This window comes from Astatotilapia calliptera, chromosome 10, assembly GCF_900246225.1.
Source record: "Astatotilapia calliptera chromosome 10, fAstCal1.2, whole genome shotgun sequence".
NCBI classification, from domain to species: Eukaryota; Metazoa; Chordata; class Actinopteri; order Cichliformes; family Cichlidae; genus Astatotilapia; species Astatotilapia calliptera.
This window is the reverse complement of record NC_039311.1, coordinates 1,376,597-1,402,768: the sequence shown is the minus strand read 5'-3', so window position 1 is coordinate 1,402,768 and position 26,172 is coordinate 1,376,597. Positions and strand designations below refer to the sequence as shown.

Sequence of the window (26,172 nt, the reverse complement as noted above, 5' to 3'; positions counted from 1 at the left end):
ACTGTTTGAATCGACGTGCTGTTCTGCCGAGGCTCTGCTGGCTGAAGACAAAAAGTGTGAAAGAAATCCGCTTTTTAAAGTTTGCTATCTGAAAATGACACGGAAACAAAGGGTTGGTGGTTATTCTGTACAGGATGATAAGATCATCTTGATCCAGTTTTCTACAAACAGGAGAGGACGGCTAACTTTAAAAAATGCAGTCAGTTACTTTGTAGGTCACCAAGTGAACTTAAAAAAAAAATTCCCACTAATATATGCACATGTGATATAAAGCAAAACCTTTGCATTACCAGTTACTACCCAACCGTCTCTCTAATACAAATAAAGACAAGCCCACGAGTAGGACGGTGTGACAAAGCAGCATGTATTTACAATGTATGTGTGTGTGTGTAGGAAGGGTGCTCCCAGTGACGCACAGGGGCAGTTTGGCATCACGCAATGCAGCACAAAAGCAATCTGGCAAGCCCAGGGTGGGGGTGGAACTTCCGAAGCTGCATGGGACAAGGCAGGACAGGACAGAGTGGAACGTGGGAGGGCAGGAGAGCGGCGTGTGTGAGGCAACAGGAAGCTGCCATGTCTTCTCTAGGAACTGTGCCCTCTTAGATGACACAAATGTTAGTCACACTAACACTTCATATCAGCCTCCCAGGACCTGCAGGGGAAAATGGATGCTCATGCACTGGTTACCAAAGCACAAGACAAATGAGGAAAATCTTTAGTGACCCAGAAAGAGAAGCCTAGAAACTCCCAGCACTGACCCAGTCAGCCTGGATCCTCCCCTGGCTCATTTCCTGCCTCACCGACTCTCCAGCCTCAGATACTTAACACAACTCATGTGTGCAGACAAAGTCATCAAGCAAGATGTTTTTGTGGACAGGAAAGAAAAAATTCCTCTTGTTCACACCTCCCTGCTCTATCTTGGGTAACGTTTGTTTACCAAACACACACAGAGAGCCTGCCAACGGAGTGACTGCGAGAAGTCTCTCGCTCTCAGCCGTTGCTGTGTCACCGCTTCTCAGCTTACACAAAAGTCCAGTCCTCTCATGTTGTCCAGGTGATTCAATATTAATCTACGGCCCAACCCACGACTGTCAGGGAGCTGCTCTCCGTCTCGTTTGGCCTTTGACTCGATGACACATATGAACAAATATGCCGATAGTAGTAAATACACAGGAATTTTCCCAAGAAAGCGTTCTTCTGTGCCGATCACTATTAACCTCCTAGGACCTGCGTCCACGTATGTGGACGTCACATTTTGGGTTGTTCAGACCAAAATACTAAATCTTGCTCTACAAGGGCCTGATATCCACTTACGAGGACGTTATCCTGCCCCTGTGCGATCAAAAGTTAAAGTGAATGTATGTGGATCTCATTTCTCTCAGAAACAAAAATCAAGTTAAAAAAAAGAAATCAGGTAATTCTTTGTTTTTACGTGAATCAGGCCCCAATCAGCCCAAACAGCAAAGAGAAAGTCAAAATGCCACGAAAGAGTTCAGGTCTCAGCAGGTTAACAATGATAACACTAAACAAATAATTCTACCCAAGTCACTCTTCTACCTCCATGTTTGTTTTGACATCTGCCCAGTGCTGAAGACGTTTGCAGCCACCATATTACACATCGGTTCTGACAAAGCTCCTTTCTGACACAATGGGATCCATACTGGAGCATTGCTGGCATTCCTGTGGTGACGTGCAGAAACCAGTGCCTGGGATCCCCACTCCTGGGTATGAGACTGGACTCGCTTTGGATCTGGGGTGTGTGTCTGAATGCGTGGTGACCATATCATAAATATAGAGGGAGTGGGAGTGCACGGTCCAAACATAGAGCAAGTGTCAAATGAAACAAAATATATCAGTGTGGGATTTTTAAAATCTAAAGTCAGTGTGAGCCGCAGACCCTTTTTACCCCTGATGCTGGTAACAAAGACACAAACATCATTCTAAGTGGAGACTTGGATATTTTTAGGAGCCCTTTGTTTGTTTTAATTGAATTGAAAGTTTTTATTGTCATTACAATAATATAACTGTACAAATAACATAAACCGACAGCCAGAGAACGATGACACAGACAGTCTGAGCACAGACACCAGTTCTGTAACTGTAACTCAGCTTAGTGTCATGTTTTTGTGGAATTCAGAGCATCAAACTCTGAGCCTGCCTGGAAACCAACCTGCACAGGTGTGGTCAGTCATTCAGTTTGCCTCCTGCTACGTTAAACCTAAATATTTCTGGAGTTAGAAAAACAAAATGTAGGCAGCAAAGTGTAGCATCCCATAAACAATGGCTGATATCTGTTATATGTAGTCTGTGGTTCACAGATATATACATAGAAGAATGTATGCAGAGAGCCTAACATGATGACTTCATGTGAGAATGTAGTGGACTCTACGTTTTATTCATTCATAAGCGAACGGTACATTATTATAAGTTTCATTATTCGTCACAGTGCATGACAACACTGTGTTCCCATTAGCACGCAGCGACACACGACCAGCACATTTGCAGATCATATATAAACACACATTATTCTCCTTCTCCTCCATTTTTGGTATTTTAAAATTGTTCACTAATAAAAATCGCATATTTTCTTCTCACAAATCAAATGTCAAATCACTGTTCCAGCCACCAGTCACAGAGCCGACTCCTTGTTGGTCTATAGTGGCAAATGCAGACGCTTTCGTGGCCCAAACAGGACATTAATGGGTGACCATAAACTGAGCACTTTTCAGTGACCACGACCGCACGATAGTCCAGTTATTAACAGGTCACTGTGGTTGTTGAGGGCCATTTAACAACATTAGACATGGTCCAGCCAGCATAACCTGCTCACCGCTTCTTACAGTGGAGACTGCTGGAGGCAGCGCAGGACAAACATTAGAGGTTAGTTCGTTCTGAAGAAGCCGTGGTCGGGATCTCTGAGGGAGGCAAGAGAGCTCGGGAGAGAGGCCAGTGATGGAGCAGGGAGGGGGGGAGTACACACACACATCCAACCACAGGACTCTGTGTTGAGAAACACTCACAGAAACAAAGTTTAAACAGAATCAGCTTCAATCAATTCAAATGCTTTTAGACTAAATTTATAGTTAATACGCTGGATTCAATATTTTTACCAGGATCCAGATTTGTTGTTTTAAATCGATTACGGTTGAAGGAGTTTGTTCTTCTAACGTCTGAGCAGCAAAACAAATGTTCAGAATGAAGAACAAGTTTGCTGCATTTTTGCTTTTGCACTTGAAATTAAATCACATTAAAATTGATTAAATTAAATATTAAATCTGACCGAAAGTAACCAAGTTTAGAGTCCAATGAAAGCGTTTTTTAATTTGGAAAGATTTTAATTGGCCCATATCACAAGTATCACTGATAGTGGAGAAATTGTAATTATTTGTTTATATAATCCAGTGTTGGGAAGGTTACTTTAAAATGTATTCCACTACAGATTACATGCCCCAAAATGTATTTTGTAACGTATTCTGTTACGTTATTCAGTGAGAGTAACTATTCTGAACACTTTGGATTACTTAACATATTACCATGCTTTTTACAGCTACATGAATGAACTATTGCTGTGTGATTTATTACTATTACTGAAGGTTACTCTCCACACCAACACCAACTAAAATGTATCTTTCATTGTCATTTATAATTAAAGCACGATGTACAAATATCACTAACGCAGGAAGACAGACTCCTGGTACCCAGAGAGAGTCCTTATCTGCAGAACATGGAGTACGAGTGAGCGCCGGCCCAACAGATCCACCTGAGGGTGCACGAATGAAAAGCACCGAGTGACCTTTATGAAAGAATTTCATAACAAAACTATGCTTGAAAAAAGCTCAACAACCAGTCTGCCAGCAGAGCTCTGGTTTGGTCTGGTCAGGTTTGGCTTGTTCTGGGGTTTGTTGGTGCCATTCCAGACTGGCTACACACTAAGCCCACTTTGGCCCAGGGTTTGCTTCCTGTGGCTGTGTGTGGGTGCGACTGTGTGTGGGTGCGTGTGTGTGCGTTTCAGAACGAATAGTTGTTGTACTTAGTATTACCAGGACTCCTGGGGCCTCTAAGACACAGAGAGACGCATGCTTTAGATAGCTGAGGTGAGACAGTTAGGACAGAGAAGCCATTAGAAATACCACACACACACACACACACACACACACACACACCCACCCACCCCTCTCTGGTATTCATTTTTGAAAAACTTTGGTGAAGATGAGTAAGTCACAAGATGTTTGGGCATATTTATGTCTCCAAACTAATGAAGGAAACGAATTACTTAAAAGTCATGAATGAAAGCAATTGTGCTGCGTACTTCTCACAAATTTTTCCCGTTTTTTCCCCACAGGAAGTAAAAGTCTTGTTTGCAGTTATATTCCAGTTTCAGTCATTTCTGTAACAGCTGCAGTGTACACACTATCGAGATGTAGTTAAAAATGAATGGCTTTAAACTAAATTTAAGAGGCGTTGCAATTAAAGGGAAAGATCCATTACTTCAGAGCAGCAGTGAGTCAACAGCACCTTTTCAAGAAACTGAACTCGATCCTGATGTGTCACCCATGTTCTGGTTCATGAGTATGCAACGTATCAGTCGTCTCTTTGGCGAACAGAGAAATAATGTGCCGGTCATGTTTGAACATGTGTGGGTAGAGCCAAGCAACTTCTTTCATGGCAACTTTTACATACAAATTAAACCCCACGAATTAGAAGGTTACCTTTACAGCTGTCCCAGGAGCTCCCTCAGCTAATCAGCTCTCAAACAGCTTCACACACACACACACACACACACACACACACACACGGGAAAAAAAAAAACAAGCAGTGGAAAATTTAGACCAGGTCCGACTGCCGAGCAGCGTGAATCACAGCTCAAACAAAGCACCCAGGTTTCTGTCTAGGTGAAGGTGAAGGTTTCCTATTGTTTGCTGGATGACAGCAGGACTCGCATCATGCACCAGCTCCACAGTGGCCAGGAGAGTGAGCGCTACGGTATCTCAGGAACACACGACCCAGTTATTAGCTCAGTACACTGGCTTTATTAGCGGACCGCACTTAACTATACAACAGCAGCTGATCCATAAAACTGTGCGACAGTGGCAGCGACGACAACTCGGGCCAGTGTGTGGAAGCCACGCTCGCAGACCTGCTCAGCACTCAGTGATAGTTGGCACTAATTAAAGCTTTGCTCCTGGTAATTGCCCACAGACAAAACTTAATTTTAGGAGGGTTGCTGGGGAAACTCTGTATATTCTGCACAAACCTCCTGTGCAACCTATAATTTAGCAATCCTAGAAGAATCTCAATATAGAAAACTACACAATGTTCATTTATTTAGACGATCCGCTGGTTTTATTTATTCACATTGTTTGGAAAACAAATGATAAGTCGTATACAAACATGTATTTTTTGTTGTCGACTCGTTTCTCCTCCTAACTGCTCAAATGTGTGCACGTGTTTGCACCTCTCAGTCACAAAGTAAAGACAGAAGCTGCAAAAAAAAGACGACCCGAGTTGTTATTATGAAAACAGAAATGTGCTTCGATTATAATGACTTTAATTCATTGTTTCTGTTGACTTAACATCGAGCGCAATCATTTTCATGCTGCCCATAATGACTTAATGGCAACAGTCATTACTGAAGGTAATTTAATGGTGGATGACTCAGATGAGCTCTCTTCTAAAGTATTTACGACGTTCCCCAGCTTTCTATGTGAACCCCGTCTCAGTGAGAACTCACACAGCAGTGACAAGACTCGTCACTCATAACTTTAAAAAGTGAGCCGGGACGAAAGCTGGTCCCGCTCGTCACAGCGATCGCCACAGTCGTTTCGGTGGACGTGTGCACAGGTGCAGGACTTAAAGTGTACACACACGTGCATTTTTGTAACGCCTTTGCGGCCGCTTTCATAGTCTGCATTGTGAGCACCCACCCACGACCTCCTTTCTCAGAGCAGCTGGATAAAGTACACTTGATGATGTGCCAAGTGTGCCTTTCCCCCTTTTCTACGGCTGAGTTGCAGCTTTTTATCTTTCTCCATTAACCAGTGCTGAACCACGCACAATGATCTCCCACAGTCTCAGCAGGATGCAAACAGAGTGGAGACACGGGGTAGCAATTGGCCATGTCAGAGAACAGAGGAGCTGCCACTTCTGTTCTGGTTTCATTGACTGGGTTGGTTTGCCTATACAGGCTCAGTACCCCCCCCCTGCTGGAGCCTCCGTGCTGTTTTCACAATGTTGACTGCCTCTCGCCAATTTCGAAGGAAGTAGCCTAATAATATATGATGTGGTGTTTTATTTCCAGCTAATCTATTAGCAGTATAGGACCGGCATATCAACCGAAAGCTTGCCTCTTCGACTTCCTACATCAGAGTAAACACTGTGGCTGATGGGAAAATGTAACAGTTACTGCAGGAGAAATACTTGTAAAAAAGAAAAGTTATAGAAACCACAGTGTCATGTGTGGGGTCACATGAAAGCAGTGCTGAAAGGGACCTCGGTGGCATTTAAACTTTGAAGGAGGCACATTTTTCTACAAATTCACATAAAGATGCACCTTTTACAGTCCTGTGATTTTTACCCGCTGGCTGCTCATATACACGACACCGTTAAACATTTGTTAAGTAAATAAATAGATCAGTGTCCAGTTTATTCTTTATAGAGACCGTTTTTTACATTAACATTACACTTCTCATCATTCATGTGAATATGTGAGGAAGCTACAATGTTTTACAATATGTTTTTTTACAACCGCAAAACTGGATACAAAATTACAACTCTATTCTGAATGTGTGTGACTTTTCCTGCATTACAGACATGTTAAGGCCGCTTGCACCACCTACTGACACTTAATAAAAACAAAGTCACACCGTAGTTCCCCCAGCGCTGTTTTGAAACAGCAGGAAAGTATTGTTTGTAAAAAAATTTGAATTTTAATGTTTAGATTTAAATTTGAACTAAAATAACCTCAGCTCTCAGGCAGAGCTGCTGGCATACAATTACTTTTATCATCTGCATCTAACAACGATTTAATTACTGAATCATTTTAATCTATAAAAGGACAGAAAAGATCTAAAAATGTCTAAAATTCCTTAAGTGGCATCATCCTTGATTTCGTCTTTTTAGACAACAATTTAAATGTGTCAGAGCACCACTCGAGTAAACATCACACTTTTTACAAGCTGAATACATATTTGTCATTGTTTTTCTTTAAATAAGGCTACGTTTAATATCCATCAATATCCTTTCATAAAATCGTTGATCTATCAGCTCGTCACAGGAAGCACCTCCGTTACAAGCGGTGGCGTCTTTCCCAAATGTTGTTGGTAGTGATCAACACTGAGAGCTCACATGAACTCCAGTTCTGCCTTTTCAAATTGTCATTCCTGCTTATAAACACAATGGAAACTAGGCCCAGAAAGGTCACGCAGCATGTGTTGGACTTAAAAGTTTGTGGAGGCATCTTAGCGAGTGCTTTGCACTTGACCCACTTACTATCACTGACCCAGTTCCTAAAAACAGAACAAGAAGCCTGCTAGCTTTCTCCAGTGCTCACTTACCACTTGTCAAAAATATTTTTTCAGGACCCAGAAATCTAGAAAATCACAGAGTAATCGACGCGGCTCATTTAGCAGCGCTTCTACAGAAAAGAAGACGCATAATTATAATTCTCCAAGGCCACTTTTGTACTTTTTGGATTGGCCAACACCAATTTAAATTTGGATAGGAGCCAATGACACAAATGCGACGTGAAATAAGTAATCTGTTGGCAAATCCCTGTTTGCATTGGTTTGAATATTCTTGCCTGATCACGATGTTTTTTGTCAGTGTTGGAGTCATATCACAAATTGCAGGTTTGTCAGTAAGCAGCACTTCCTTCCTACAGTGAAACACTAAATGCTTAAAAGTAATTCTGTTCAAACTATTTTTATTGGAAATTCTGTACATTTGTTTTTTAAGTCATGAAATTCTTTGGTTAAAAATCACAGTATCAGCTCTCGAGCAACAGTATGAGTCAAATCTCTATAAAAATGCGCACGAGCCGCTCCAGCAAGGATCATCAAGTTCTGTCATGAACCCGGTGACACCACCGCCTGCAGTAACGACCACGCTCACTAGATGGTGACATCTTACTGGCAAAGAAAGTGAGCCGGACCGCTATTGGACTAAAAGAAACCAGAGGAACGCCTCTCAAATTACATTTCAGAGCACCAGAGTTGGCTTTTAAAAACAGCAGCATGGAGGACACGCACTTCAAAGTTTCCAGTTCAGCTCCACTGGGTCAGGGCACAAGAGTGTGACGGTGGACTCCTTGATGACAGATGGACTGAGAGTAGTCAAACAAGCAGATGTTTGGGGACCCTGCGCTCGTCAGCGCTAGAGACGCAAAAGCCAACACGCCTGGCACTAGATTAAAAAGAGAGATGAAGAGAAAACGGGGAGTGTGCGGCGAGGAGAGGCACAAAGAAGAAAGTAAGAAGAGGGAGTGAAAGTGAGAGTGAGCGGCACGGTAGGGAGCAGGAAAGTGGGGAGAAAGGAAAGAGAAAGAGCTCAGATCGGGGGAGGGAGAGTGTTTTTATCCTCATGTGCACTCAGTCAGAGGGGTCACTGAGTGCGATTGTTCCTGGACTGCCTGTCAAAACAGCGTGGCTACCAAAGCGCCTATTCACTGTGAAACGCAGACGCACGCAAACACACATTAGCACACTCACGCCAAAATCTCTTTATCAGTGCTCTTATTAAAAACAACTACTTGACAGCAGCATCAAAACCAGCTTTTTTAATACCTGCGTCACAGCACCACCATCATCCAGCGGCTCTGAGCCCTGTCACAGGCATGCACAGACAAGTGAATAACTGCAGCGTGAAAGAGTGAACACTCACACAAAATGCCGTCTTACCAGATAAAGGAGGAAAGTGTGCAAGCCAGTGCCAAGACCCACAGAGGAGAGGATGCCCAGACCGACCCAGTAGGCACACCACAGCGTCTTCTTCTCCATGTAGCACACATACTGCAGAGGCCAGAGAGAGGGACGGTCAACCACATGGCAGAGACACATGCACAGAGTGTGAAGAAAACAAGAAAAGGGGAAGGGGAGGGAGGGGGTGTGCACAGTGCGAGCAAGGAAGGGACAGAGTGAGAGGAGGTGAGAGTGTGTGAAACAGAGGGTCCTCTAAAGGCTGGGAGAAAGAAAGAGGGAGAGGAAGGAGAGTGAGGGAGAAACCTGAGGTTGTTGAGTTTAAAGGACAGAGCTGTAGGGTAGGAGTGTTCAGCACAGAGCACCATTATTCTTTCCTGGTGGCAGCCAGCTCTTACACAACAAGCAAACAGAAGAAAGCCAAGATCTCTCCTTCTCTGTTCATCCCCCACTATCACTCCATCTATCGCTGCTGTTTACACCGCCTCCTGGAAGCCCGGGCAGGTTGTTTTCAGGGGGAAGCATGGAGTGTGTAGATTACGGGAAGGGGGGAGAAGGTGGGGTGGGGGCTCTGACCAGTGACTCCATTTCCCAGGAAACCCAGGAACACAACAACAGCACATACGCTCTCTGGCTTTACTGGCAGGATTCGGGGAAGCAGTGCCAGCCAAAGGAGATTGTTACGTGTAGTTACTGAGAAGTGATTACACAACTCCATGACTGTAAATAACGCTGATTTTCTTCCCCCGTATTCCAGGGGGCGTTAAAAACAGCAAAAATGTGAGCCGTCTCTGGGGGATTGTACAGCACGGCATGCTGCATCTGGGCATTTAGAAGCATATTTATGAGAAACTGGCAGATACAACCAAGCACGTTTATGCAAATATCAGCTGTCAGACAACAACATACTACTGTCAGATGAAACCACAGATTTCAGGCACTCTACAGCTGATGTGGATGCACGGGCAGGACAACCCTGCAGCAAATATACATGTTGCATTCAGTGCTGCGGTGGGCTAAAGGTGAGGAAATATAATCATCAAAAAAGTGACTGCCACAGGACCAACTACGTTAATAACCTCCTTGCATATGAATAGTTAGGATACGCCAAGAAATGCAATATGTGCAGAGTTTTAGTCACCTGGGTGTGTGCTCCTTCAATACGATAGGCAATGGAGAGGAGGGTCAGCAGGGTCAGCAGGCCAAACACAGTCTGTCTCTGCTGCCAGAGCCTGGGTGAAGAAGCAGCGAGTGAAGGTAGACAAACTTGAGACGGAAGTTGGTGGAAAACAAAGCAGAAAGACAATGTTTAATAGGGAAAGTTTGACGCCAGAGGGATCGTCAACAAGCACGTTTAGTGAAAGGAAAGGATTTCAACTTTGGACAAGAGAGACATCTGTTGGAAGCTAATCAAATCACCGCAGGTCTTCACCCATAGAGGCCGTGCTTCCAGATGGTGAACACATCCGAGTAATATGCAGCCTATAAAAGCACGTGCTCGGCCATAAGTGCCGTTACTGTCACCTCGTTAACATGTGTGCAGTGTTGCCAACTTAGCGACTTTGTCGCTATATTTAGCGAGTTTTCAGACCCCTTAGCGACTTTTTTTCTAAAAAGCGACTAGCGACAAATCTGGTGACTTTTTCTGGTGTTATTGGAGACTTATTTATGACGACTTTTTGACGTGAAAACGCGGATCGCTCTTACTCTCACCAAGCAGCGGTGCTGCTGTGGGCACCTCACCCGTGCCAAAGCGCTCACGGGCGGAGGACAGTCCTCCTCAGCTGCTGTCCGGGCAGGAGACGTTCACACCTGTGCGTCCAAACGGCAAATGAATCGCGCATGAGCGAAGCCGCTGCTCCGCACTGACTGTAACGCAGTCAGTTCTTTTACTGTTGTGCTGTTTTGTGGATCACAAGGTTTAAAACTACTTATAAACACACACACACAGTAACTCCACCAGAGCGCCTATTTCGGGTCACTTTTGCCGGTCCAGGCCTGGATAAAGGAGCAGAGTTGGAATTGTGACATTAAAAAACAATAATTGCTAAAAGAAATTAAATTCGTAGTTCTAAATAAATTCTAAATGCATTTAGGACGTTTTTACTCACTTTGTCTCTTCCACGATGTTATTTCTCTCTAAAACAGCGTAGGTTACAGTTACATTAGCATGACCAATTATGCAAATTAGGCGATGACGTCATTTGGCGCCTTCTAGAGACTTTTAGGACAACCAATAGCGATTTTCCTTACTGAGGAGTTGGCAACACTGCATGTGTGGAGGGGAGAAAGTATTCGAGCAACTTAATACAGAGCAGAATGAATCCAAAGCAGAAACTCTCGCGACAGTCGCAAAGACATTTATAGACTTTGAAAAATAAGTTATTGTACAGACGATCACGTACACTCACCGTAAAAAGATAATGCTCACGTGTTTATTTTGAATGTTAGAATTAAACGTTTTATGAAAAAACTAAACGACAGAAGCTAACTATGCTATCATCAGATTTATGGTTGATGCTAAGCTAACCTTGTTTGTTTGCCCAGTGACCAGGACGTGCACATCTGTAGAAAAGGTTGGCTAGCTGACACATTACAGTCTGTGCGTTTGTTAAAACCGTTTCTTTCACATATTTACTGCCCAAACTGACACGGAGTGAACAGAAGCGCATGCGCGCTGGTCCCAGGTGCAAATAATTAGGGTTGATTAAAGGAAAAGTCAGAGTAGCATGAAATTAGCCCCCAGTGAGAAGGTCAGAGCAAACAGTTGTCTCCATGTGCTGTCGGCTTCACTCACTTATTTCAGGTACTGGAGCACACCACATTAGCACTGACATGGAAAACTGGCTCTTGTAGCTAATTAGAGGTTAGCTAATAGAAATAGAATAGAATAGAACTGGAAGCATTCTAATAAACTCAGAATTAATCCATTAAAAATACCTAGGGGCAGCTGCCTGTTTGTGGAAGCCATACCTCTCCAACTTCAATACAGCGGTCGGAGATGGATGTCGCTGTTTTACGTATGTTACTAAAGACCGGCTACATTTATAGCCATTTAACATGTGTGCATGTATATTTTCACATCTCTTTTTCTTATGTTTTTCTTCTCCCTCATTTTCCGACTCACCTCCAGCCTCATCTCTTTAACTCAAGGCTCTGACAGTGAGCTGGCTAAACAACAACAGCTGGTCACAAGCTAACATTAGGCTAGTTAATGTCCAACTGTGTTACACCCACTTCAAAGAGCAGCTAATTGAGACTAACAGCAGCTAACGCGAAGCTAACAGCAGCATTTACTGAAAAGCTCAGAATAGCTGCAACACCTCAACTCCAGATCACATCAGTCAGAAGTAAGTAATCCACCGGCACACGATTCATTTGACAAAGTTTAAAGCCTCCTTCACAGTAAACAACATACTGACAGTTGAGGTAAACAGTGAACTGACAGCCTACACTTACTGCAGACGAACAGTGATCGTTTGTCGTACACCTGGTAAAAAACAGAATTCAGTGATCTGCAATTTGGTGACATCTAACGATGAGATTAGGATTTAGTCCAGGTTTTACTCTTGGGCTGTGTTAGAGTATCTTTGCATGATTTAATTTGCCTTGAAGTTTAAACCGTAGGTGGGTGGGGCTTATGTGTGTGCCATGACAGTATCGAGGATATCCCGTCTTTGAAATCACACACATCCAAGAATAGAAAAAAACACTGCAAATGTGTTTTTATTAAGACCAGAATTTCCATTCATTTGACCGTAATGATTTCTCACCACATGCCCTCCCCTATCCTAATCCTGCATTGTTTCACAAGCTACCTACATATTAAGAACAACAAGTGCATAGCCACAAGACAGGACAGTCTGTTGCCTTGAGGACTCCCACATGTTGTAAATTACAAACCGCTTTTAACAACATCCAGGATAAACCTCTCTGCATGCGAGTGCACTAAAGCCCTAATGTGTTTGCATGTGTGCTGGGGAGTAGCAGCTTCTCTCAGTCACAGCGCTGCTCGTGGTGCTTGCGGCTCACCACATCCTCTTGTAGTTTTAGAAAATAAACACGTTGTCCTGACACGCTTAACCGCAAAGGCCCCCCTGAGAGTACACTCTGACCTTCTTCTGGGTTCTTTGTTATTAGGTGTACAAAGACACGTTTTCCACCACAGGGAACATGCTGTCAAGACAAATTCTGACGGAGTCTGAGCTGATGTTGTTGCTTTGTTGGTGGGATCATGCCAGTGTGTGTGGCGGAAAGACTTTCTTGGTAGAAAGGAAGAGGAGTGCAAAGTGAAAATATATACACATGTAAACAGATCCTGTGGTGTTTTTGTTGCACTGTGCTGAAGACTGAAGATAGAACAACAGTTAACTGAGACAATCAACGTTACATCTGATCTGGTGGTGTTTATATCCTTCTTGTGTAAGTGAGGACTGCATAGTGCTGCCTCTTCCTCTTTTTGTGCAATGAAAGCAGCAACTGTCACTATAAATAATACTGAAAAAACTACTGCTTAAATAGGACAAATCTATGTGCTGATTTCCCAGTGAAACAAACTCACAGGACATAAATGTTTCAAGTTTTTCCTTTTATTCATCATTAACAGCTGAGCAGATGCAAAGAAGCTATACTGAAACGGTTTGTGCATTGTATCTTACTAATTCACCAAAAGTCTAATGTTACCACGTTGCCTGTTTTAACATTACAGTGGGGCAAAAAAGTATTTAGTCAGCCACCGATTGTGCAAGTTCCCCCATTTAAAATGATGACAGAGGTCAGTAATTTGCACCAGAGGTACACTTCAACTGTGAGAGACAGAATGTGAAAAAAAAATCCATGAATCCACATGGTAGGATTTGTAAAGAATTTATTTGTAAATCAGGGTGGAAAATAAGTATTTGGTCACCTCAAACATGGAAAATCTCTGGCTCTCACAGACCTGTAACGTCTTCTGTAAGAAGCTTTTCTGTCCCCCACTCGTTACCTGTATGAATGGCACCTGTTTGAACTCATCATCTGTATAAAAGACACCTGTCCACAGCCTCAAACAGTCAGACTCCAAACGCCGCCATGGCCAAGACCAAAGAGCTTTCGAAGGACACCAGGAAAAGTATTGTAGACCTGCACCAGACTGGGAAGAGTGAATCTACAATAGGCAAGCAGCTTGGTGTGAAAAAATCAACTGTGGGAGCAATCATCAGAAAATGGAAGACATACAAGACCACTGATAATCTCCCGCGATCTGGGGCTCCACGCAAGATCTCATCCCGTGGGGTCAAAATGATCATGAGAACGGTGAGCAAAGATCCCAGAACCACACGGGGGGACCTGGTGAATGACCTGCAGAGAGCTGGGACCAAAGTAACAAAGGTCACCATCAGTAACACACTACAACGGCAGGGAATCAAATCCCGCAGTGCCAGACGTGTTCCGCTGCTGAAGCCAGTGCATGTCCAGGCCCGTCTGAAGTTTGCCAGAGAGCACATGGATGATACAGCAGAGGATTGGGAGAATGTCATGTGGTCAGATGAAACCAAAGTAGAACTTTTTGGTATAAACTCAACTCGTCGTGTTTGGAGGAAGAAGAATACTGAGTTGCATCCCAAGAACACCATACCTACTGTGAAGCATGGGGGTGGAAACATCATGCTATGGGGCTGTTTTTCTGCCAAGGGGACAGGACGACTGATCCGTGTTAAGGACAGAATGAATGGGGCCATGTATCGTGAGATTTTGAGCCAAAACCTCCTTCCATCAGTGAGAACTTTGAAGATGAAACGAGGCTGGGTCTTCCAACATGACAATGATCCAAAACACACCGCCCGGGCAACAAAGGAGTGGCTCCGTAAGAAGCATTTGAAAGTCCTGGAGTGGCCTAGCCAGTCTCCAGACCTCAACCCCATAGAAAATCTGTGGCGGGAGTTGAAAGTCCGTGTTGCTCGGCGACAGCCCCAAAACATCACTGCTCTCGAGAAGATCTGCATGGAGGAATGGGCCAAAATACCAGCTACTGTGTGTGCAAACCTGGTAAAGACCTATAGTAAACGTTTGACCTCTGTTATTGCCAACAAAGGTTATGTTACAAAGTATTGAGTTGTATTTTTGTTATTGACCAAATACTTATTTTCCACCCTGATTTACCAATAAATTCTTTACAAATCCTACCATGTGGATTCATGGATTTTTTTTCCACATTCTGTCTCTCACAGTTGAAGTGTACCTCTGGTGCAAATTACTGACCTCTGTCATCATTTTAGGTGGGGGAACTTGCACAATCGGTGGCTGACTAAATACTTTTTTGCCCCACTGTATCATTAATGTTAAAGCTCTTATTGACTGAGCACTCGCTCATGAAGCCACAGGCAGGAACAGATCAGAGACAGTGCAGTCTCACCTCCACGTCCAGCCTTTCAGGGTGATCAGCAGTTCCAGAGTGAAGTAGTGAAGCGTGAGCAGAGGTTTCTTCCATAACACGAGGGCTTCGCGCTCATCCGAGTCCGTCTGTCTCCCGCCATCCGCAGGGAGCCCCGAGTCTTCTATCATTCAAGAACACACACAAACAAATGTGGGCGCGCAGGAGAACCATTTATATACTGGTTCACTTATAGTGTCATTAAGCATTTTTAGACTTTACCTCCCAGCTCCCCATTTTGCTGCTCCTTTACACCCAGTCGCCTCTGAAGCAGTTCACCTTCGGCCCCACACTTTGCCATCTCATTCATCTGGAAGGCGTCCTGCTGAGACAAGAGACGGGCATTGAGCGCAGCGTCGCGCATGCTGATCTGCTCGCCAGATCTGAAAGCGCTACTGGTCCCAAACAAACACAGTGTCGCTTTCAATAACACGGAGAACCCCCGAATATTTTCCACTCTCAAGCATGTCTCCATACACACTTGCACACGGGGTAAACAGCTGCAGAGCGCCAGTAACCCAGTCAGGCCTGTGCATGACCTAATAAGTACCTTAATTAGCGCTGATACTGGGAGCGCATGCAAATCTTGTTCATTTTTCTGTGCAGACAACTTTTGAGAGGTTTCAATATGTTTAAATAATAGATTTAACGGTGTAAGACGGTGTTGTGCTTCATGCTTCCTCCCTTCGTTTGTTCACAGGAGATCCACGCACCTCCGTGCTCGTGCCTGCAAGCATGTAAGTGTGTCACTACAGAGCCTCGTGTCTCTCAGGAATCAGTGAGCATCAAGATGGGGACTCTGACACTGAGGTGTGCAGCTCACCATCTGCTGGAATTGCCAGTTCCTCTTGCAGACACACACATACTCTCAGAGCTTAATCCCTCTTTCTGTGCCCTAGCTGTGCACCTCTGGCTGTTTAAAATCTGCAAAAATAAAACTGCACAGCACATGCTTCCCAGATGAATGTGAAGTACATAGTTTGTGAGACTTCCACTCAGTGCTTGCTGAAGGTTCAAGGACCTGAACACAAACGTATGTTCAGCATTGGAAACACGCTTCCTGATCGCTGAAACGGCTCACACTGGCAGCTGTGAATAGTTGGCAGGCTATTTTGTGCTACTGAGATGTTGCACACCAAAAAACGATGTCCTTCTTATACATAAAGAACTGCACATAGACTCAGTGGCAGATTTCAAACCTTCAGGACATGTGCTCATTAGAAGCACTCACTCAATGCTGCAACAAATCATTTGCTCGTTTGCACATGAGAAAACAGAGCCTTGTCCAAGAACCATGCTATTCATCATATCCTGTGAACAATCCCGACAATAGAAATCTGTGCCAAACCGGTCTGTTTGTGCAAAACATGAACTTTTGCTGCCACAGATGTGTGCTTTATTCTGCAGAACAGCTATTTTGTTCAGGAGTTAAACTGCAAACTGTGCGTCACAGCCAGCACCCAGTAAACAGTTTCATAACGACACTTCTGCTTATGTGAGGCTCATAGCACAGCGCTGCTCCAGCGCCTGATTGCGCAATCGCTTCTACCAAAACAACTCAGACCTGTTGAGTAACTGCGAGGGACAATGAGAAATCCAAGACAGAGCGCACACACTTCCAGATGAGAAATCCAATACGGCGTAATCGATTCACACTTTTGTTAGACACAAATGAGAGCTGCACACTGGAGACGGGTTATGGACTGAGTGCAAAACAAAAACAAAGGCCTTAAATATGACACCAAAGTCTGTTGTAGAAATGCATGATGCACAGAGAGGAAACTCACCGTTCAGCTGGAGTCTCGTCTGCAATCAGCTCTGAGCTTGTAGAAAACAAACCCTGCGGTGGAGCCCCAGTAGCAATGTAGGGCAAGAGCACGCGTCCCCACGAATTGCATCATAACTCGAGTGCAGGGTGTGGTGATGAAGGGGGCCAGTGAGGGATAGAGCAGTGATGCTGGGTTTCTTGGGGGGGACACACAAACACAGAAAGAGGGAGAGATTTCATCTTTTGCCTGGTCAAACCTCCAGAGAGGCAGTCTAATTAAGACTCTATAAATAAGTGGATCACTTTCCTGGAGCGCACTTCTAACACGTCTCAGTCCTCTGCAGGTTTCACATTGAGGATGCATGAACGGCATCGTGTCAAATTAGAAAAAAACAACTCCAAAACTAAGGACATTGCAGTTTTCAGGTCATTAGTAGAGCCCTCAGCTGTCCGCTGGCGTGTCTGAGTTCCTGTCTCATCTCATTTGCCAGAGTTAAAAGAAGAAGTTGTCCACTCTTCTCCCACAGGTGGAAGGTGTTTCTGCGAGGGCTCGAACACAGTCCGGGTTTACTGTCTCCTGGGATCTTGTTAAGAAAGCGGAATGATGGGAAGATTGCAGAGCAGGTGTCATTTACCACCCGACCGCACGACATGTGATGTTAAAATGACAAAGTACAGCCTCTGCCTGGACGTGGTAGCTCTGAGTTCAGTTATAGTCATGTCAGAGGTCATTTAGTTCATATTTTAAAGACGCACAAAAACATTATAATAGTTTCAAATGAAAAGTTTTTCCACAGAAATGTATTTGGAGATTTCATTTGTACACGTAGACCTCCGATCTTTGTTTCCTAATATGGAACATATTTGTGTTCTTCATTTGTCTTTGTGTTTAAATCACAATCTTCGAGATGAAATATTGTCTGTTTTACAAAGGTCTGATGGGAAATACAAGCAAAATATCAACCTGTAATACTGTGCTCCTTAGTACTCATCAAACGAGCTGGATGAAAGGCTTATAGTTACACAATCCTTCATAACACAACGCTGTCACGTCTCAGCTTGCAGTCTGATTTCAGTGATGTGGGCAAGTGGACAGGATGTAATCTGATTACTGTCAGATCATGTACAGCTGCTTGTAACAGAAACTAGCTGTTTTGTTCAATAGGGGGCAGTGTTACCTTGAAGTTTAAAAACCTCACTGGGCTTACTGGGGAAGTCCCAGGATTATGTTATGTCTGTATTCCCTGTGCGGCAGTTAATGTCACTTAGAAAGTGGGATGTACCGGTTTGATTAGCTCTCCGTGGGAAAGCAGAGACATGTTTGTTTGTTAAACTACATTTTAACCTGTTAAACCTCCAGCATGTTTAAAAAAGCTGATACCTGGAGATTCAGCAGGATGATGCAGGAGCTCTTCAGGAGTGATGGAGAGAAGCAGGAAAGCATGTGAGTGCTAAAACAGGGCGCAAATATTTGCACTTGTTTGACAGTATATGGCACCTGTTGGTATAACAGCTCGTGTCCTGGTGTGTGTGTGTAGTGAAGTGGAAGCGATCAGGAGAAGACTTTCCAATGCTGTAAGCAACTGCAGAGAGGAGAAGGAGCTCTGCTGGAGGACGGGCCGATACCTGGAGAGAAGATAACAAAGATAAAAAAAGAGCTTGTTATATTAAACCTTAGCAGCTAAACTAGACTTAATGGCAAAGAAGGGACTTTTATATACGCACTGTTCATGGGCTGTAGTCTCACAAACTGGAATAACGCTGTGCACGTCACTCCTCTGTGGAACATTTCAAAATAAGTTATGTCACCGCTATGATGACATCGTCGATGATTGACTGTGAATCCAGGTCACAGCAACAGGTGGAAATAAAGAGAAAACTCTGGAAGCAGGAATATGAAAAAACATTAATAAGAGAAATGGTGAGAGGCATGCACAAGTGTGTCCTTTTTTGACTTCAGCCAAAAGACATCGGGACAGACGCTGTTTCACCTTAGAGTTCAGGCCTGCTCACAACCCTGTGACCAGCTGGCCACTGTTAAACGTCGCAGATTTCATTGATGTCAAAAGCAAATCACTGATTGGAGGCAGAGAATCAGCGGCTGAGACAGAAAAATGAACATCTGCCTGCTGAGGCGACGTCTGGGTCTCCAAGTATACTTGTTGTAACACCACATTTTGTCTCTAACGGCTGGAGTCGTGTAAAAGCTGAAAGAATTTCCAGCTAAGTCAGAAACAGTCATGCTCTGCTCCTCTTTCAGCTGTATTATCTCAGAGGGAAAGGTCAGAAAATGAGGTCAGCTATGCAGAAACTGAAGGTAATTTTGTTTCAAATTGCTTCTTTGACCAAATAGCACATTGATAGCTGTAGCAAAGATTTTCTGTGTCCTGTACCACAAACTGGAGGAGATAGTCTTACATAGTAAGGATGAAGAAACACTGAAGGTATGAACAGCTTCATCATCTTTCGGATGTCACGTCTGCTACGAGTCTTTTTGCTGTCAGAGACGAGTTGATTGGAAAGTCAGTCAGAGACTTAAATATGAATAAAGTTTGCCGCCTGCGCTCAAACGTTTCATCTTTTGTCTGCAGGATCTAAGAAAGGAGCAACGAGAGTTATAGAAGCAGCTGGATACCAGGCAGGAAAATGAACCTGTGCAAGCAACGTGATCATTTATGCTGGTTTAAAAAAGTCTCCGTTACTCAGTGACACCTTTAACCAGTAACTGACATGAACTGAAACTACTTGCAGCACGCTGCAGTCTTTGATGAGCAGATCTCAGTTTCTATATTACACTGACTTTTCTCCCATCTGTCCGTTCTTCACTTTCACAGAGCTGCACTGCGATTCCAAGAGGAGTCCAGGAGAAACACAGACTATGGTAAACATAGCACAGCGTCATTGTTTAGCATCTTTATGGAAAATGTATTTAAAAGCAGCTTCGCCGCTAGCTCTTCCTCGCCTTCCACTCTTTGGGAAGTGCTTCCTTGCGTTTGAGTGCGTCCACTTTAATGACTGTTTGCAAACAGAGGGGTTTACAGTCCTTAGTTTTGCAATAAAACTCACATTTTAACGGTAATGAATTAACATCTCATATCTGTGGGTCATGACTGGGACTATTTCATAACGAGACACTGAACATTCCTGCGCAACCATAACACGTATTGCCACAAGCTGCTGATTTTGTGCCTTTGTCTTTGCACAGATGCCACAAATAAGATACAACATCACAACATTTGGGCACAAAATGAAAAGACAGAGATGAGGTACTTAACCACACATCACACTAAAACAGGTCCCTTGTGCTTTGCTGATTTGAGTATTGTGTGTTTGTGCTTAGTTGGTGGTGTAACTGTGTCAAGGTCGTGTGGGGAGTAAAGTTAGGAGGCTTCCTCCTCGGTGTGCTCGTTTTGGTGGCCTCTGTCTGCGTCACTCCGCCTCCAACCTGCGGGAATCCGACTGTGCAGCACACAGCGTCCATCCTGTTTGTTAACAACTAACTGGAATTCATATGAGTCTACACGCCACCTAACGCAGTAGCATTAACATCAGCCAGTAACGGGGCTCTCTCATCTGTGGCTCTCTTCGTGCAGCGCTCTGTCGTTGCTTTCAAGTTAAATAAAAGAGTAAAAAATTGGAAAACTTAGACTTTGAAGATTTCATTTATTTATTTTGTAAAAGTATGTTGAACCTGAGCCTGTTGAGACACGCAGCACTGAGATCCTGATCAAGGAGGCTCCCCGGCTGTGTTTTCTCTGATGTTTGAATGATTTTTAAATGGCACTTTCATACTTTGAGTAATGTCTGTAATTTTGCAACAGTGCTAACCACCGTGCTGCCGTGTTCAGTTCAGTTCAGTTTTATTTTATGGCACCACATCACAAAACTGTTTCCTCCAGGCGATTTATATTGTAATGTAAAGACCCTACGATGATACGGCGAACACAGAAAACAAAAAAACCCAACAATAAGATGACCCTCGAGTGTTACTCCAAACACTGAAAACCACTGGATTCCACTTGGCGACAACAGGAAGGAAATTTATTTGATGCAAAGGATGTTGAAGATGGAGCTGCCAGGCAGGCAGAAAGAGGAAGACCACAGAGAAAGCTCATGGATGAGGTAGAGGAGGACATGCAGAGGGCTGGTGTAAGACAGTTGGAGGGGTAGGGTGAGATAGAGGCAAAGGATCTACTATGGTGGCCCATAATGGGAGCAACTATAAAAAGAAGAAGACCCTCTCTCCTTAATAACATCCTAACTCTCCACCATTCAAACCATTTTAGGACACTCTTCCATATTTATATGGTCATGTATTTGTTCCATTAATATGCTAGCTTTCACAACACTGATTTGAACTAACGAGGCTTTAGACTGAAGCATTTATAGCTGCTTCAGTTCAGCTGAAATAAGACGTTATTTCTGAGGAACACATGAGAACATTTGGTGATTTCAGTCTTTAATAAAATATCAAATATTTACAAAGTATTATCTGTGACACACCCTTCAGATGGGTGAGTTTCATAGTGTGCTTCCTCCCTCATTTATGTGGCGTGAGTGAATCAAAGACCTGTGCAAACTATCACAATGTTTTTGGTGATGACATAACAAATTGGATTTTTGCCACCACCTAAGTTCATTCTGCACATTAAGCTCCTTTGTACGTCCATCGACATCTGCATACCTCACTTGTCTTCACTTACTTATTTTTGTACTTATTTATTTATCTTGTTCCTTCAACCTAACCTGGCATTTGTGTTTGGACAGCAGAGGAAGAATTTCATTGCACAGAGAAATGCTTCAGTACACGTGACAATAAAGACTTTGAATCTTTGAATCCTGAACCATTCGTACTATGTCATATTATTTCTTATATGGATCATCTAGCTTTGGGTGTCTCAGACATTATTAACATCATCATACTGTTGGCTAAATATCATATCCATTGTGCTAAATCGAGGAACTCGACGCCTTCTTTGTTTTATTAATGATTTAAAGTTTTTTTTTTCTTTGCTTAAAAAGACTAAGAGCAAATATGCCAAAAATATTTATCAGGGCATTGCCCGTCTCCTGCTATTTTGACTTATCTTATTTTATTTTTTCATTGCTCTCCTTTACGCAAAATTTAAATGCCTGCCATATGAATCTTTTCTGTTTTGTTTTTAGATTGTATTTTTTTCTATTATTCATAATTCCTCTAATTCTATATTTTGTACTTTTGTCATTTGTATTGTTATCACTGTCATCGTCTTTGAGCGTTTGTATTTTCAATTGCTCAATAAATTAAAAAAAAACAAAACAAACAAAAGCTGTGCAAACGAAACCGCTTCCTGTTGGCTTAACGACGTCAGCAGATGTGTTTCTGAAGAACATGCACGCAGTTTGGTTTTTGTTTAATTGGTTTTCGTAATTTTTTCGGTTATTGATTAAAGAAAAAGCACAAGTTTACTTCAGGCTAGATAAGAAATACCTGGGAAAATGTTTGGTTACGGTAGTTAAAATAATAATTTTAATAAAAATTAGTAATAAATGAAATATAACAAGGAGATTGAATAGGTACAGTGTATAGTTTAAAAGAGATTACGATGGATAAAGCTGGTACATTTCATGCAACTTCGGAGCATCGTTAACAAAGACGAAACAGCTGTTGTGTGACGTCATCACAGAGCGACGGGAAGTGAGGCAGAAGACGCTTCTTGCCGAGCACAGGTATGAAATGTGACCGGTGTGGTCCTGCTGTTTCCTCCTTTCTTCTACCGTGTGCGTCTGTTCGTGTCATTCTGAAGTCCTGCTTTTCAAACGTGTTTGTAACCTGGAGGCTCAAAGTCAGCGAGTGTAGCACGTGAACAGCACGTGAACCAGTGAGAAAAACCCGCCTTCGAACCTCTTTGAAGCAAAGTTCCCGAATTACAGCGCAAAATGGAAATTTGAATATGGACATTTTTTATGTTAAAATGGGAAGACTTATTTATTCAGAGACCTCCTCTGGAGCAGTTACAGTGTATTTCCTGTGTGTGTGTGTGTGTGTAGCCCTAACCTGTTTCTGATTTTTCCAGGTTTAAAGTATGGACTTGTCGTATGGCCCCTTGGTCTTGGGTGTAGCAGCTGGCCTTGGCTGTGGGCTCCTTCTTGGTTGGCGCCTTGGGGCCCGCTTTGGCGCAACATCCAAAAGTCTGTTGAAAGGGAATGGCTCTGGAGAAGCAAGCGTGATGGGAGAAGGAGGCGAGTTCAAAATGATTCTGGTGGTCAGGAATGACCTAAAGATGGGCAAAGGGAAAGTTGCTGCCCAGTGTGCCCATGCTGCTGTGTCGGCTTACAAGCAGGTCCAACGCAGGAACCCTGAGCTGCTCAGACAGTGGGAATACTGTGGCCAGCCCAAAGTGGTGGTGAAGGCGCCTGACGAGGACACCCTGATTGACCTGCTAGGCCGCGCCAAGGAAGTGGGACTTCCCGTTAGCTTGATCCAGGATGCAGGAAGGACACAGATCGCACCGGGCTCACGCACCGTGCTGGGCATCGGCCCGGGCCTGGCCGATCTGATCGACAGTGTCACTGGAGACTTGAAGCTCTACTAGAGATCCAGCTTTCAGCTGAGCTACCAGGAGTTTTATTGCAGGGCTTAGTTCAGTAATGACACATTTGTACTTTTACTGTGATAGCTCAGTGACACGGAGCAGTTCTTCACATCAACGGGACGCTCAGAAATATGATGATTTAATAACCTTTGTCCAAATTATGTACTGCTAATGAGAAGATTGATTTGTAGGAACTCATACTGTGATGTTGCACTGAAGCAGCAGAGCAGCTTAAATGAATGTAACATCACAATGGTGCTGAGACTCAATGGCATTTATTTTTTCCTATAAAATAATGTTTTGGGTTTTTTTTAATTTTTTTTATTTGTAACTAGAAAACTAATTGATGGGGTGCTGCTGATGAAAGCCACAGTTACAAAGCAGAGGTGGAGGTTTTACAGAACAGCAGTTCAGAAAATCACCTTATTTTTAACATGTTTAAAATGAGAAAAGCTTTTGTCTACACGTCAGTCATGAGCTGGTCAAATTCTCTAGAAGGTAAAGAAAGATGCGCTGACTAGAAAGGAGATGTCACGCTATTAGTGTTCGTAACGCTGCTGTATTAAAATCTGCTTCGTATGAAGCCGTTTCAGTGTGAAACACTTGAAATGTGAGTTTAGAAAAGTGACAAAGACAATTGGATACATTCATGTAACTGAGTTTAAGGCTACAGATCAGAGCCATGTGTGTAAATACAACCAATGTTTCACTGTTGTGCTACGTATTTAAAAATTCCAGCCCTGATAACGTTTTGCGTCTGCCTGCCCACTTTTATGAAACACAGTAACATCTGCTGCCACATCATTAGGTAGTCTAACGTGAGTGCAGTCATGTTGTCTGAGCACCGCGATTCTTTGCTTGACCTCGTGTTTTCCGGGTCGGGAAAAGACGTTCACGTTTTAATCATAAGCAATGTTTCTACACTGTAAAAAACGAAGGTGACACTTATATCCCTACTCAAGGTCTGTGGGCAAAAATATTTAGCACCACCTTGGCAATCCCCACTGAATTGACCACTATTATGCACCCGCCACTTACGGATAACAGAAGTGCGTCCATGATCCACATTTGTAAAGAATTTATTGGTAAATCAGGGTGGAAAATAAGTATTTGGTCAATAACAAAAATACAACTCAATACTTTGTAACATAACCTTTGTTGGCAATAACAGAGGTCAAACGTTTACTATAGGTCTTTACCAGATGAGTTCAAACAGGTGCCATTCATACAGGTAACGAGTGGGGGACAGAAAAGCTTCTTACAGAAGACGTTACAGGTCTGTGAGAGCCAGAGATTTTCCTTGTTTGAGGTGACCAAATACTTATTTTCCACCCAGATTTACCAATAAATTCTTTACAAATCCTACCATGTGGATTCATGGATTTGTTTTTCACATTCTGTGTCTCACAGTTGAAGTGTACCTCTGGTGCAAATTACTGACCTCTGTCATCATTTTAAGTGGGGGAACTTGCACAATCGGTGGCTGACTAAATACTTTTTTGCCCCACTGTAAATGCAGAGCTCCACAAAATCCCCTTCAGCAGCCTACTTGTGCATGTTTCTGACTGAACTGCTGGACACACACTCATTGCGTGACATCCCGACATAGCGTGGGATGACCTCACAGCCCGGTGCATCTGGCGTTCACCTGATAACAGGTCCTCCACTTTACAGATGACTGCAGGTTCACACTGAGCACCTGTAACAAAGGAGATCTCATGGTGAACGGTTACGCCAGCAGCAATAATATCCAACATGACCATTTGGCAGAAGGTCATTGATGGTCTGGAGAGGTTTATCCTTGGATGGCCAAACAGACCAGACTTGCTGGCCAGCGGTACCCTGACTGCTGTTAGCTACAGGCATGTACCTCTGAGACTGCCTGCCAGACCTTTAGATGGTGCAGTGGTCCCTTAGTATTTTTTAAGCAGTGCCGGTTTTAGTGTATAATAGCTGAAATGACTTGCATAGAGCTTTATTTTACTATAGCACCCCCTAGAGGCAAAACATGACAATATATTCGCAGCTGGGTGGCATATTGAACATTTATAGCAGTACAAACCGAGCACTTAGCCAGCCACAGAAAACGAAATGTCTCAAAACAAACAGAAGAACATTCAGGGTCGTCCAGTAACGTGCGCAACATGTTCCTACACATTTCCTCTCTTCAACAAAGGTTTCGTACTGCACCTGCATCACGTTTGGGACTTCAGATTTAGCAATCACTGATCGTTACTGTTGTAGTAGAGACAAAAATATATGTCACTCTGTTATCACCCCCATCAGAACTGTGAGTTTGTTACAGCACATGCAAGACACGGTCACACTTTTCTTGACAAACAAGAAGCCTTTATTTTATTTTTTAAGTGGAAAACAAAACCGCTGTTTCATTCATTATGATCCTGATTATGCACAATCAAGTATCTTAAGTGCACAATTTAAATCTAAGGTAATGAGATAAGAATATAAGTTCAAAGAGTTAATGATTGATTTCCTGTATACACA

The 26,172-nt window shown here is 43.3% G+C and overlaps 2 protein-coding genes across 10 annotated transcripts in view; one reads left to right on the top strand and one right to left on the bottom strand.

Moving 5' to 3' along the window:
• The window catches only part of LOC113030764 (vacuole membrane protein 1), a 50,067-nt gene extending 32,566 nt beyond the window's left edge, over positions 1 to 17,501 (bottom strand). For 2 of the 8 annotated variants that reach the window (XM_026182454.1, XM_026182455.1), the window contains exons 1-5: positions 17,112 to 17,491; positions 15,547 to 15,646; positions 15,307 to 15,448; positions 10,054 to 10,144; positions 8,895 to 9,005 (exon numbers count right to left, since the gene is read on the bottom strand). In XM_026182454.1, coding sequence (XP_026038239.1) covers positions 8,895 to 9,005; positions 10,054 to 10,144; positions 15,307 to 15,448; positions 15,547 to 15,634 — 432 coding nt within the window. In that variant the 5' untranslated portion in view covers positions 15,635 to 15,646; positions 17,112 to 17,491. Of the gene's footprint in view, positions 1 to 8,894; positions 9,006 to 9,218; positions 9,419 to 10,053; positions 10,145 to 11,023; positions 11,119 to 11,323; positions 11,371 to 11,442; positions 11,553 to 15,306; positions 15,449 to 15,546; positions 15,647 to 17,111 lie in introns of those variants that run through there. The other 6 variants (XM_026182457.1, XM_026182456.1, XM_026182458.1 and 3 more) reach the window with 6 other exon arrangements.
• Positions 17,502 to 22,459: 4,958 nt separating this feature from the next.
• Positions 22,460 to 24,429, top strand: ptrh2 (peptidyl-tRNA hydrolase 2). Of its 2 annotated transcripts, none has more exons than XM_026181993.1 (2): positions 22,460 to 22,801; positions 23,149 to 24,429. In XM_026181993.1, the coding sequence occupies exon 2, from the start codon at positions 23,158 to 23,160 to the stop codon at positions 23,665 to 23,667; it is 510 nt and encodes a 169-aa protein (XP_026037778.1). In that variant the 5' UTR covers positions 22,460 to 22,801; positions 23,149 to 23,157; the 3' UTR covers positions 23,668 to 24,429. The 2 variants fall into 2 exon arrangements, with proteins under 2 accessions (XP_026037778.1, XP_026037779.1); XM_026181994.1 differs by lacking the exon at positions 22,460 to 22,801 and adding an exon at positions 22,823 to 22,953.
• The last annotated feature ends 1,743 nt before the right edge of the window (positions 24,430 to 26,172 follow it).